Source organism: Ornithodoros turicata, chromosome 5 (assembly GCF_037126465.1).
Source record: "Ornithodoros turicata isolate Travis chromosome 5, ASM3712646v1, whole genome shotgun sequence".
Lineage (NCBI taxonomy): Eukaryota > Metazoa > Arthropoda > Arachnida > Ixodida > Argasidae > Ornithodoros > Ornithodoros turicata.
In genome coordinates, this window is record NC_088205.1 from 66,612,432 (window position 1) to 66,625,481 (window position 13,050).

At 43.8% G+C, this 13,050-nt stretch overlaps 2 protein-coding genes across 3 annotated transcripts in view; one reads left to right on the plus strand and one right to left on the minus strand.

The window, feature by feature from the left end:
- LOC135394620 (uncharacterized) overlaps positions 1-13,050 on the plus strand; it is a 259,083-nt gene that overhangs the window by 92,532 nt on the left and 153,501 nt on the right. The window lies entirely within an intron of this gene.
- LOC135394618 (uncharacterized) lies at positions 107-4,881 on the minus strand. The gene is made up of 4 exons (XM_064625449.1): positions 4,858-4,881; positions 3,723-3,799; positions 1,443-1,802; positions 107-514 (listed from the first exon to the last, which is right to left on the minus strand). The coding sequence occupies exons 2-4, from the start codon at positions 3,757-3,759 to the stop codon at positions 252-254; spliced, it is 660 nt and encodes a 219-aa protein (XP_064481519.1). The 5' UTR covers positions 3,760-3,799; positions 4,858-4,881; the 3' UTR covers positions 107-251.

Below are 13,050 nucleotides of genomic sequence, written 5' to 3' on the forward strand. Positions count from 1 at the left end.
CCCTAACAAAACAGTAAAAATTATAAATAAAACAGAACAGAAAGAGGGTTGATGTACTTGCTGCTCACGGTATGCTAAAATAAATACGGAAAACATGGAACCCATGTGACGAGACACTTCTTTATTTGCAACATTACTCTCGTACAATGTCAACGTTCAATACAAAAAATATATGTGCGTAAAAGACATCACAAAAGTGTACAGGGCTGTCCTTGTCTGTTTCCTGAAGTCGTTCCGGCATCATAAGCCTCTTAGATACCGATGATAAAGCTAGTATCGATGGGTATCTCTTTTCCAATGATTTTCTCGGGGAAGCGTTCCAAGGCGATAACCTTCTCCAGAGCCTTTTCGAATTTCGCTGTCACCGTGTTGTCCGCGATAAGTTCGTGCAGCTTCATCTTGAGCTCCATGTCAAACATGCTGTTCATGATCATGTCGCCACTAAACTCCCTAGGTGTGCGAATCCAGGGGTACATACTTTGGATACGGATGTTCTTCAGAGTCATCATACCGTCTGTAAAACAGATCAGATGCGTCATTAGTTAACATTATAAGAAATGAATGAACGTGATCGACTCCACGAGACGTTCGACACGGTTTGCTGGAAGTCGTACTTTAAAGTGCTAGCTTTATAGGGCTGACCACAGTGTAGGTCTGTACATGGTTTTATAGGGCCACGTGACACTGCAACAGCCACATGATCGTGGACGTGTATGTTTGCGGTACGCTGAAATGGTTTAGCAGTCACAGTAACAATGCAACGAAAACATTTCACAAACATTAAAAGACGTTCGACAAAAATGTAACAGCATCAGGGAAAGAGTTTTGTCAAGAATTTAACCGCAAACGATGGCCCTATCTGGAACTACTGCATAAGGTGTTTTGCACATTGCCCAAAGCTGCGGTCACATATTTGCAGTCATAGTGAATTTCTTATAAATTTATATATAGTACGGTGTATTTATTTAAATAGTATTTGCTCCTATATAGGAATAGTGCAACAAGTGTCATCGTCTCAACGTATTCTTGCTTCCTAGTAGTCACGACGAGTTACAGATTACAGAACTGACAGACCTTCGGGAGTATTTGCAGTGTTGGAGGGTAAATTGCAGGATAAAGTTACTAAAGTGTGGGGAATAATTGCAATCTAAAAGCGTCAATTGCTTCTCAGTTTACTCATAACGATATGATGAGACAGCGTTGACTAAACTGATACATAATTAAGAAAAGCGAGAAAGACACGGATGTACACGGGTCTGTGTGCGCGACGTCCGTGTCCTTTTCGCGTTTTTCGATTATGCATCAATTTACTAGTTTCTTTTGTTAGCGTACAGCTATGTTATCTTATCAAGACAGATCGTACTTTTCCCCCCTTGATCCCAACTATTAAGCAACCAATTTGTATTTTGGGCCATTGATGACGACGTATCACTCGTACGTACCTGGTGTGGCGCCTATGATCATTTCAATGGCGCTGTGTTGAATGATCACCTCCACGTCGAATGTTTTGTCTGGATTAATCGATGTCGCCTCGTAGATGATTCGCAGGCCGTCAATCGTTATGTGACAGGCAATGTCATCGTCCTCTTTGCGTTCCATGCAACGACCCAGGGGCTTGATGACCTTGCTGAGGCCCTCCACCTTGCCATTGATCAGCTTAATTTCAGTAATTGAATCGGTAGGCTTGATACTGAATTCAATGTCCGGCAAAGGCATAGGGTCCATGTTGAGTGCCATGATTTCTTTGTCGATGTTTTTCTTGAAAGGCGTATTTATGGTGTCCATGATCGCTGCCGCAGCTCCTGCACACAAGTAAACACGTCAACGCGCGGCGAAGCACATGCGAAACCACGTCTTATTTTTAATTTTATTTTTTTGTAAATGTGAAGTAATGCATATATTTTTTTCTTGGTGGCTTAACACCGATGCTTCGACATCATAGTGCGCGTAATTATTTATTTTGTCTGATTTTGATATGTCTTTCTGCGTCATATATGTCAGAGAAGTTGTACATAGTCGTGCATTGATGGAGTGGCGGATGAAAAATGCCACGCGGCTTAGTGGCACTGGGAGTGGCTAAGCCGGTAGTCATGAAGCTATTTTAGCGTATTGAACGAGCACACACTTTGGGATGTTGTGCAACGACTCCAAAGAGACTACGGGTTTTCACATCAAATGCAGTGACTAAAACACAGTTTCACCTATCACGACAAAGTCGGTACACACACACACGGGCAAAGTGTCAACTTTGTCCGCTTGTGTCTGTTTTCGTAGTTCCCTATAGTCTCGGGGTTTCGTAATATGAATTCTAATAGGGGTGTCCACATTGAAGACGTCGCCAGGTCGTTAAAGTTAACAACAACTTTATTTTTAAGATGATGAATGGGGAGTTTTTTCGGCGGAGGCGATACTCTACCCCATTACTTATGGTCAGGTCGTTAAAGTTAACAACAACTTTATTTTTAAGATGATGAATGGGGAGTTTTATCGGCGGAGGCGATACTCTACCCCATTACTTATGGTGTTGTGGGGAATGAAATAATGGGACCCTTCACATTAAATGTAATATCTGCATACCCATTCCCATTACCTTATTACCGCCACGAAATTAGTTCAAAAATGGCAAATAGACACTGCATAATGAGAACGACTGGAGCAAAAGGGACGCGGACGACATGAAAAGACAAACAACTGCTCCACTGTCAATGCATCATTTTCTTTATGCAGCTTTACATACGAGGCCAAATCCCTGTTTTACTAAATAGGCTCTGCACTAGAGACACGCCGTAAATAAATACGCGTTTACAATAACTATTGTCGGGCAATGGGTTCCCGAACTTCAGTTTCTAAGGAGACATAAATTTGGCAAACTTGGGGCACATTGTTAGTGCGACATGGGTCATAATTTTCCCGTCCTCTCTGAAGTACACTTTTAAATTCCTGGATTTTTAAAGAACAACAAGAGCAACATTTTATTTTAACGATCACTATTGAGGTGTTTTATTGTGACAGGTTATACTCTATACCTCTGGAACCCACTCTAGATCCATCGAGTGATTTTCGTGAATTATGCATTTTTTAAATATACTGGTGCACCGTTATTTAGACTGTCACTTGTGGGCACTTAAAAATACATACGTAGGTCTGTAAAAACTATAGTGTTCATACTCATTTTAGCCTTCCTATGGCTTTACTGTCGACTCACTCACTGATTCTCCAATGTCCATTGTTCATGACTTCATTTTCTGGGTCCAGCACTGGCCTGAAACCCTGTGTAATATCCCATAGTCTGTACTGCGGAAGATACGTACAGATAACCGGGGTACGTTCCGTCTCGGCACCTTCCGTTCTCTTTCGTTATCTACTGTGGAAACATTCTACACTGAGGAGTGCGGTGACTATCCTTGATGCAACCGTTATCCATAACACTCCACGCAACAGTAGGCCGAAGTCTGTACTGTTGCGTTATCATTAGCAAAAACGTGCAAGAGCTTTAGCTGAGAGCTGTTTGTACTGCCTTTTGCTTACTTATTGTTTCTAGCTTACCCTTTCTAAAAAAAGATCGGTTAGCTCAACAACAAAAAAGAAGAGGAAAGGAAAACAAAGAGAGAAAAAAATACATGCAGCCCTTTAATGGAAGTTACTATAAGTTCCCGGAAGCAGAGGCATAGCTGCAATACAACTAGAACCGGTGCGAACCCATGGGTTAAAATACAACCTACCGGCGAACAGCATGGCGAAGACCATTAGGTGATTCATCTTGAATGAAGAAAGTCGTCTCACAACACGTCGGAATAGCCTACGAGAAAAAAAGACAAATTAAGGTGCTTGTTTAAAATTCTGGGACAGAACATTTTTACCAATGGACGTCACATTTTGCCTTACAAAAGCTTGGAAGCGTCTCCTGCACTCTCTAAACACAGGCGGCGCTTCGCCGCATAACTCTCTTCTATCCAATCGCTAGCGGCAGCAGTATCAGCATGTTATGCGGTGAAGTTCTGTTGTAAGAGTGTGCAGATCCATACTAAGTTAAAGTCGCGCTTGTAACACGAGAGAGCTTGATATTGGGTGCGGTAAAGACGCCAGTGCGGTAGAGATATTCACCTTTCAAGTATGTGGCACAGGGTACAAAATCGTACATGTACTGTGCAAATATAACGCAAGTCGTGGAAGCGTACGAAATTGCTGCAAGAATTCATGTTTGTGTTTGAAAGATGAGGCATCCAGCACATAAAATACAACATAGCAATGAAACGCTGTCAAGTCATGTCCGCCTCTCTGCGATGTGTCGAAAGAGCTAGGCTTAGTGCGTCCGTATAGTTCCTTTCCTTATGCTCTGTAATTGCTGGTAAATAAAAGCAGTGAGTAGATTTACACGTAAGGTGAGCCCGTCTATATTTGTTTGGCGACATGCCGCTCGTGACGCAGGGTAGGACAGCGGGTAATTTCGACCACCTCGGACCGGAGATCTCCGACACGAGGTGCGAGAATAATAACTAGCGTAGGGCTACGGAAACAGCCAATAGTGCTAAAGAAGTTGTTTTGCTCCGGATCGCCACCGGTGTTGGATATGTTAATCTAACACAGACAACCAACCAGGAGGTTTCCAATTCAATGAAAGACCCATGGTTCTTCCATTTTTTACCGACCAATCAATGACTAAGTCCAGGACGGCACAACGAATATTCGTTTGTGTCCCTGTCACGACACGAATCAGTTCCAATTTGAAGCTGGCGTCAGCCGATAGTTGAACTGAACGACCTCCCCACACTGGCAACTGGCATGGCAAAAAATATTGGCACGACATATCAACACACAAACTCTAATATTTTCTATTCTAGAGAACAGTATACTCACCACTGATCCTGCTGGAGAGTTGTGAAGGGTGACGGCTACCTGCTTTTTTATAGCGTTCGCCTGACATGACCAGACATCTTATCACGTCAGCAAGGTCTCAAGTCTGGAATGCTATCAATAACAGACCATTGTGACGCTCCGAGTAAAAGTTGGTGTAACACTGCGTAGATGGGACAGATGTAAATATATCGATGCCAAAATAGTCTCATTATTTTATCGGCTACCTTCAGGTACCAGTCTGTAACCTGGGCAACAAGGCTGATGATTCACCTAACGGGATGGACTGCGTAATCTGTTGCTACGCATGCTAGAGTGGCTATTGTTAGCGTTGCGTACTGAAACATATATATCTATGGTTTCGAGCTAAATTTGGACGCTTTTTTGTTCTCATGGTTATTTGTGTTGCGTCCACGGACGCGACACGAAAACGATAGCCCTAAGTGGCACGACTCCGAGCAGACGGAAGGTGCCCCTGTTCTTTTTTTTCTCTCTCTCTTCTCTTTGTCTCCATGGACCTTGTGTTTGTTTTCAAATCTCGTCATTGTCTGGCAGCAGCAGTTGTTGTCCGTGGAAAACTTTTGTGACAAAGAACTTTCTTGACGAAACTTTTCCGTCGACGACGTTCTCAAATTTCGACTGTCATGGGGCGATCTGTATTTGTAATATTTCTACCGCATTCAGAGTTTAGCATCCTTAACGATGTAGTAACAAGCGAAGGACTATGGCGTCTGTATTCATTTCAAGTTCAGTTTCAAGCCAGCCTGACGTAAGGCATAGGACAAAAGTTTGCGGAACACCGGGGTGCCACATTGCTTTATTGGAACGACACCGTGGCAGAAAGCAGGAGCAGGCACACATACTGAGAGATGGATAGAATAGCCAGTCACCTCTTGCTTATAGCTAGCAGGAGGCTGCTCCAATAAAGGGACACGCCGGTACCATGTTTCGTAAACTTTTGTCCCAAGCTGTACCTATTCACCCGCACAACACAGCGAGGTTGCAGTGAGCAACGGCAACACGTTTATTTCAGAAAACCATACTCTGTGTAATTGATCGCGGTTATTTAGTGAAAATGTGATGTCCAGCGTAAATTTCGTAGGCTGACGCGAACAATGAAGACGCACACAACATTGAATTTGGATTCAATTGAATTGAACAGTTGACGAAAAGTGACTTTTTGTCAGCTGCATCTCTCTGATAGTGAACACCCTCGCAGTGGAGGTTCCTTGGTGGTCACAGGATTTCACCGTGTAGTGGGAGGGAGAGAGTCCAGCTCCTTTAAAGAAACGGTGAGTAGTCCTGAAAAAAAATAAAATAAAATAAATCCATAATGCGGGGAATGGCGAGTGGTGTGTTGCAGATTATCCAGGTCACAACAGTGACGGTATACAGGGTGTTCGCTCTAACGTGTCCAGAAATTATATTTAAAGCGAGCGATAAAAGAGAAACGAGCGCTATTTTTCATCCACGTGACTAAGAAACACGTGCTACTAGTGAAGCAGTACCTGTTTCTTACTCAAGTAGGAGAAAATTACCAATTGCTTTTCTTTTATCACTGGCTTTAAATATAATTTCTGGACACGTAAGAGCAAACACCCTGTATAGCTTGAACAGTCTAAACTTGTCTTGAATAATGACAGCTGAAGAAAAGGCATGATCAGTGAGAATGACCCACCACATCATCATCCCACTTATGTGTGTGTGTGTTCTTCAACTGCCATCATTCAAGTGAGGTACGCAACACGGCGTTGTGAGCCTGTGTTGTGTCCCTTCTTCTATGTTTACTTGCCTCATCTACGAGTTACTACTAAGTTCAACGCATAGACATATGTACGACAAAAACGTGCGACGTGTCGTGCGATACGTACGTCACAGCGCAAAGCATCCTGGGACGGATTCTGGCGAAATAGATCGTCGCAGCAGTTGCCTAGGCCGTTGCAGCGCGAGAAAACCGATTGGTTATCTCCGCTCCGGAGATCTCCGGCGCGTTGTCTTACGAATGTGGTGATGTCACGAACCAAGCGGCAAATGATGCTGCCTTTCTGGTGGGTCCGAGAAATAAATGGCGGACGTACCGTGTGCGTTCTTAATGCAAGCCGTGGCTTACATCATTCGTGTTGCGCCTTGAAAGACAAATTAAACAAAGAACGAATTGTCCCCGTTTATTGTGTGTTATTACGAGGGGTGTTCAAGTCAAACCGAGACTTTCCGTCTCCTGAGTGTAAAAATGGCGCGCGCTACTTTTCGTCATTTTCACACGCGACAGGCCTCCGCGTTCACCACATGGTGGCCCAAAGTTTGTGCAAAACAGATGACTGGACAATATGGCCGACAACGAGGTGAGCGCGCACAACAGCGAATTTTCATGAAGTTTCTCGTGAATGAAGGCGTAAAGTTATCTGAAATTCACAGACGACTTCAGACTCAGTATGGCCACGATACACTTAACCGCATGAAAGCGTTTGAGTGGTGCAAACGGTTCTGAGACGGCCGTACATCAGTGCAGGACTATCCCGGCCGGGATGGCTCGGAGCCCAGTGTCAGAGTTCCTGAGAACATCCAACTTGTGGAGCGCCCGATACTCAAGAACTGACGGATAACATGTCTCGAACTGGCTCGAAAGACGGACCTTTCTGTGGGAACGTTGAACACTATCATTCATGAACACCTCCAGTTTCGGAAAGCCGGGCCTCATCACCAAAGGAGTCCTCCTCCAACAGGACAGTGCACGCCCGCATACCGCACATCTCACGACAGGCACCTTACGGGAACTTGGCTGGGAGTTGCTGCCACATCCCCCTTACAGTCCAGACCTCGCCCCCAGCCATTTCCATCTCTTCGGTCCACTGAAGGCGTTCCTTGGGGGCTGCCACTTCGGCTGCGACGACGAGGTCAAGAATGCGGTCCGATCATGGCTGCTACGCGCCGGTAAAGATTTCTATGCTGCTGGCATCCAAGCGCTCGTGAAACGCTGGGACAAGTGCATTAGTGCAGTTGGAGATTACGTTGAAAAATAAAACTAATTTCTCGACTCTAAGTTCATTTTACTTTTGCGAAAAATGAAAAGTCCCGGTTTGACTTGAACGCCCTCGTATGTGGGCAAATTTCGTTATCTTTAATAAAATTTAAGCGGAGGTATCTTTGGATGCGCTGTTCTGGCAACACCGTGGTCACATCCCCAACAACATCGAATAACCTCTGGATGTAAGAATAATGTCCTAACGGATTCGTACGTCCGATGGATATCTGAGAGATATCCATCGAACGTGCCAATCCATTAAGACATTATTCGTACATCGAGAGGATATTCGGTGTTGTTGTGGATATCGTAGGGATGCCGCCGTTCATATGTGTCCGCGAATGCAGCCTGCGTCAAGTCATGACACGAAACTGTGAGACTCATCGCACGACGTGCATTTTGTGGTACAGGTCCCGACAAAAGTTTACGGAACACTGGAGTGGTGTATATAGTCATCTGAGCGACACGGTTGCTGCAAACAGGAGCAGATAGACTTACAAACAGGTTACCGGGTATTCGACGCACCTATCACTCAGTAAGTGTTTTCACTCCCGTTCGCCGCTAGGGTGTCGCTGAGATCAAGAAATATGTCGCTTTGGTGTTCCGTAAACTTTTGTCGGGATCTGTATATGTGTAGCACCCTTAAGTCTACTTGTTACAAGCAGCAAAAGCAGTACAGCTGAGCAGTAAAGACGACATTCAGCCGCATCCGGTGAATCAAGGCATAATCCGGACGTGATATATTAGTTCGTTGAGACAACTCTTGCAAGCATAAATGTGTAAAGGAATGTCAGTTACCAATACTGTCGCGTTGCAAACGCGGTTTCTTTAAGAGACCGTTCACTCCTTAGCGGTGTGATGCTCAACGGTCTGCTGTAGTAATGCTGTCAGGAGGCCCGGAACCCACTGGTGAAGCAGCCTATGGTCTGCCTAGATATACGAGGCCTCGAAAAAGAAAACTGAAAAAGCAATAACCCGTTTTTTCTTTGTTTCTTTCGTCGGCGTCGGAAAAATTGCCGAAGTGATCTCCAACCCCGACAATAAAAAATATATAAAGTTCTCGTAAAGATGAACCTCCTACGCTTGATATCTGTGCTAAACAAATATCTACAGGGTGTTTCACCTAAAAATCTACTTCAAGGATATTTACGTTTGCTTTTCGACAAAAGAAAAGAAACGGAAACACTTGGCAAATTTTGGAGTTCAATTGAGAAAATTCAATGTCCCACGTCTTAAAATTAATAGCCCGGAAGTCATGAGAAAAGCTCCCCCGAGATAAATGGTGTTGACCCCATAGATTAGGTTAGATCAGAAGTAGAAAGAAAAGAATTGAAATATAGGTCGCACTGAAGAGGTCGCACTGGTCGCACTTGGTGGCACGCGACCATCTGTTCCACGACGCTTGATGTGTGAAAGCATTGAGTGATTTAGAAGGTTACTTCAGCATGTATGTCCTTGAGGTAGTTCGACAGGGCATACAGCGCAAGTTGTTGGTGCCGCTTTGGCCAGCTCCCCAGTACCTTCTCAACCCGAGAAGGTCGGCTGTCAAGTTGACCCCATAATTTTCAGATCAGTGGATTATTTAATACGTTCTTTTCACACGTTAGGTGAAACACCCTGTACACCTATAATTAATATTGCACTGTAATTTGCTCTCTAATGTCCGGTAATCGATCTCAGTTGTGCTAGTGCGAAAATTTTGTTTTTCCAGTAAAAAAAAAAAGTGAAGTGAAAAGTTTTAGAAATTTCGCATCTCTTGGCCTGCCTCGTAAACCTTGTAGTAAGACATGAACACGTTCGTTACCACCCGGGGTGGGCAGTAATTATCAAATTTGGTATTATGATACATTACATAATATCTCCCAGGCACCAGTATTGTAATCCTAATTCGTAATATTGATTCTCGAGTATAATAATACATAGGACTAATTCTATAGTTTATCTTAAGCCGTCCCGAGAAGCATGACATTTCTGTCAATCAAACTCGTATTCGCATCCGACAGATTCGTGTACGGTAATAGTGTCCTCGCATCAGAGTTATTTCATTTGATAAGGCGTCTAATACGTGTCTGAGCCGTGTTCCGGGACACCGTTTGCAAACTAAGAGCGACTACCCTATGGGCTTCTATGCTTTTCCACATTTATGAATTATTGTACTATTAAGGAGCTACAGTAATGCGCGTGTAGTGTAAAACATGGCGCAGAAATTTTATGTTTCCCGGGTCCCACCAGTCACCCCCCCCCCCCCCACCCCCGAAGCTACAACAAGGTATGTTCTCCTGTGACAAACATGTTTCTGTTATACTGTGCCACCAAACACGATACCTAACTTGCGAAAAACAACAGGGGCATATAAAACTTGGTGAGCATTTGTCCGCCTCAGGCGTTAGGACAATGAGCAAATGTCCTGGATCCGTGTGCGATACCACTAATAATAAAATGAATACATTATTTCCGAGTAAAACGTTTTCGTTGATTAATGAGTGGATGGATGGATGATGATGGATGGATTCCCCTATGAACTGGGCAAGGCAATGGATCTGTTATTATTATGCAAAATCGCTAGAGCGGACACAGGTCTTTCGTGCGGATCAGGGAACAAGAAGAGTACGCCGCAGTGTTGTACGTAACGGCGTTACAGTAATCGATGCTTTATTTCGGTACCGAAGCGCAGATCCCGATATTTTGTATGATAAAACATATATATGCTTGAATAAATCCAATAAGCTTGTAAAGGTTTGTGAAGATACGAAAGTGGCATTTGGCAGCACACTTGGGGACCGCCTTCTTTCTTCACGTAACAAGGATCAGTAGGCGTAGTGGGACTGTCTGCAGCATGCAGACAGTCCCAGTGGCAGGTATTAGGCCAAACAGGACCCCTTCAGTTCAAAGTCGGTTAACCTGATAAGGGACGGCGAGATAATCGGCTAAAAAGCATTAGGCGAAATGGGAAGACACATGCGCACTTGCCAAGTTCGAATATTCCAAGAACGACAATTATATGCTGGTTCTTTGATGTTTCCAAAGAAGGAAAGGCATGTTTATAGGGTGCAATAAATGTACGGGGGGGGGGGGAGATTATAGTCTCACAGCTACGGTCACTTTTTCCTGTCAGTTATGTTTCGAAAATGATAAAATTCCTGATTCCGGTTTCACTCACGGCATGCTATCCCTTAATTCTTAACTGTCTATCCACATTAACGGTACCAAAAAATCTAGTTTCACTAAGTATGTCACATCAAACGCTTCAATCTCACCGACCTAAAAAAATATTTGAAAAAATATAGAACAACAGGAAAAACGATGTCAGGGACAAGCAGCGTAGAACACTGGATGTGTGCCGGAGGTCTCTGGGGACTCCTTTCTCCACTTGGACCTGTCACCGTACATATATGTCGGACGAAACTCGTTATCCCTAGGATCATGAGAAATTGATGATGACGCGCTTCCGATGACGCGCCCTTGGAAGTCGCTGGGGAGGTGTGTTAGCTTAGTAGGTTCAATGAGCTGTGCATAATATAAATATTATTATACATTCACTCATGTCATTCTTGTACGTAGCGCCACGAACCATAATAAACCATTGAAGATAATAATTGGGTGTTTACGTCGCGAGACAACTGAGATCATGAGCGACGCCACAGCGGTCGGTCCGTGGATTGCTTTTGCCCACCTGAGGGTTCTTTAACGTGCGATGAAAGCTCATCACACGGCACCCCGTATTTAACGTCCCTCGCGGAAGACGGCGTGTCTAAGCAACTTGTACCCTGCCACCAAGTTGCTGGCGTCCTCGGCCGGGTTCGAACCCGCGATCTCGGGATCAGAAGGCGAACACGCTACCGACTGAGCCACCGAGGCCGGTAAACCATTGAAGAAAAAAAAAAAAAAAAAAAAAAAAAAGGCTTAGCTCAATTGGTAGAGCCCTGAATCGGTAATCCAGAAGATGTGGGTTCGAGTCCTACGGCTGGCTAACCTTTTCAGTGACTTCCATCTTTCATCCCTGGGATATTCCAACATTCAGATTCAGACGTACATCGGATATCCTTATGACTGCCAGGTGTTGTTGGAACATAGATCACCGCGTATGCCCGTTTCTGGATATCCTGAGGATATCATTTTTGCGCTACGTTTTCTTCATCCGCGCTTGATATCAGGGAGATAATCATACAGACGAATCCGACCACGGACGTCAGGACATTAATCGTACATCCAGTGGATATACAGTGTTGTTGGGGATGATTACTCTTGTTACTTATGTGAGAAAGAAACTTCCAAAAGATCTATTCGCACTATCTCGTTTAAAATACCTTGTCCCCCTCAGTGTGTTGTTGTCTGTGTATCTCACAGTCTGAATCTGTTTCCTTCGCTTTTCGTCTTCTAGTTATCAAGGACATACATACCTTGGTTATGTATAAATGTCATTTGTTAATATATAAGCTCATTCACAACATGGTGTCCTCATCTCGTCAATTAAAGTTGATCATTGTAACAGGCCTTATGAGTCCAGATCTTCTAACCTAAGTATTGAATTACCACAGCCTCGGACAGATTTCGGAATACGTACATTTAAATACTACTCAGGAAAAACTGGGATACTCTTCGATTAAAAATACGTAAAATTACGACCTTCTGCATCTTTAAAAGTTATATCTGTAAGTAGTTATGGGCGGATTGTTAGTTTGCTAGCTTTCTTTTTCCTTTTTGTGTGTATACGTATACGTGCGATTTGTTACATTTATTTTCCGCTGCACAGCTAAATGTGACTCTTTTCATTGTGTATCAGTTTCTGGTTTCGTACAGGTATGAGATTGCAGATTAGTATTATATAACCGGCAGGGACCACAGTTTGTGGTTTCGTACATGTATCAGGTTGCGGATTAGTATTATATAACCGGCAGGGACCGCATCATAGGCACGCCTTGCGGTCCCGTTGAAAAACTGTGAATTTGTTTGGCAAATAAATGAAATAACTACCTACCTACCTACCTACCTTAATTCCCCAATATGTGCAGGGGTGACCCACTTTCACGTGCCCAAATGCTCAACAATTCGCTGCCCCAAACCTGTGGCGTTCCTTCTGTTTTTCGGAGAGTGATTTGTAGTAACGTTCTTCCGGTGTGAATTTATAGAATTTTATTCTATAGAATTTATAGAATTTTAATTTTTATTCCGTT

Excerpts from the sequence above, each read along its gene's own strand:
- LOC135394618 (XM_064625449.1), bottom strand. The coding sequence starts at position 3,759 with ATGAATCACCTAATGGTCTTCGCCATGCTGTTCGCCG. Across the intron at positions 1,803-3,722 it reads CTTCGCCATGCTGTTCGCCG|GAGCTGCGGCAGCGATCATG; the intron begins GTAGGTTGTATT and ends ACTTGTGTGCAG. Across the intron at positions 515-1,442 it reads GATCATAGGCGCCACACCAG|ACGGTATGATGACTCTGAAG; the intron begins GTACGTACGAGT and ends TCTGTTTTACAG.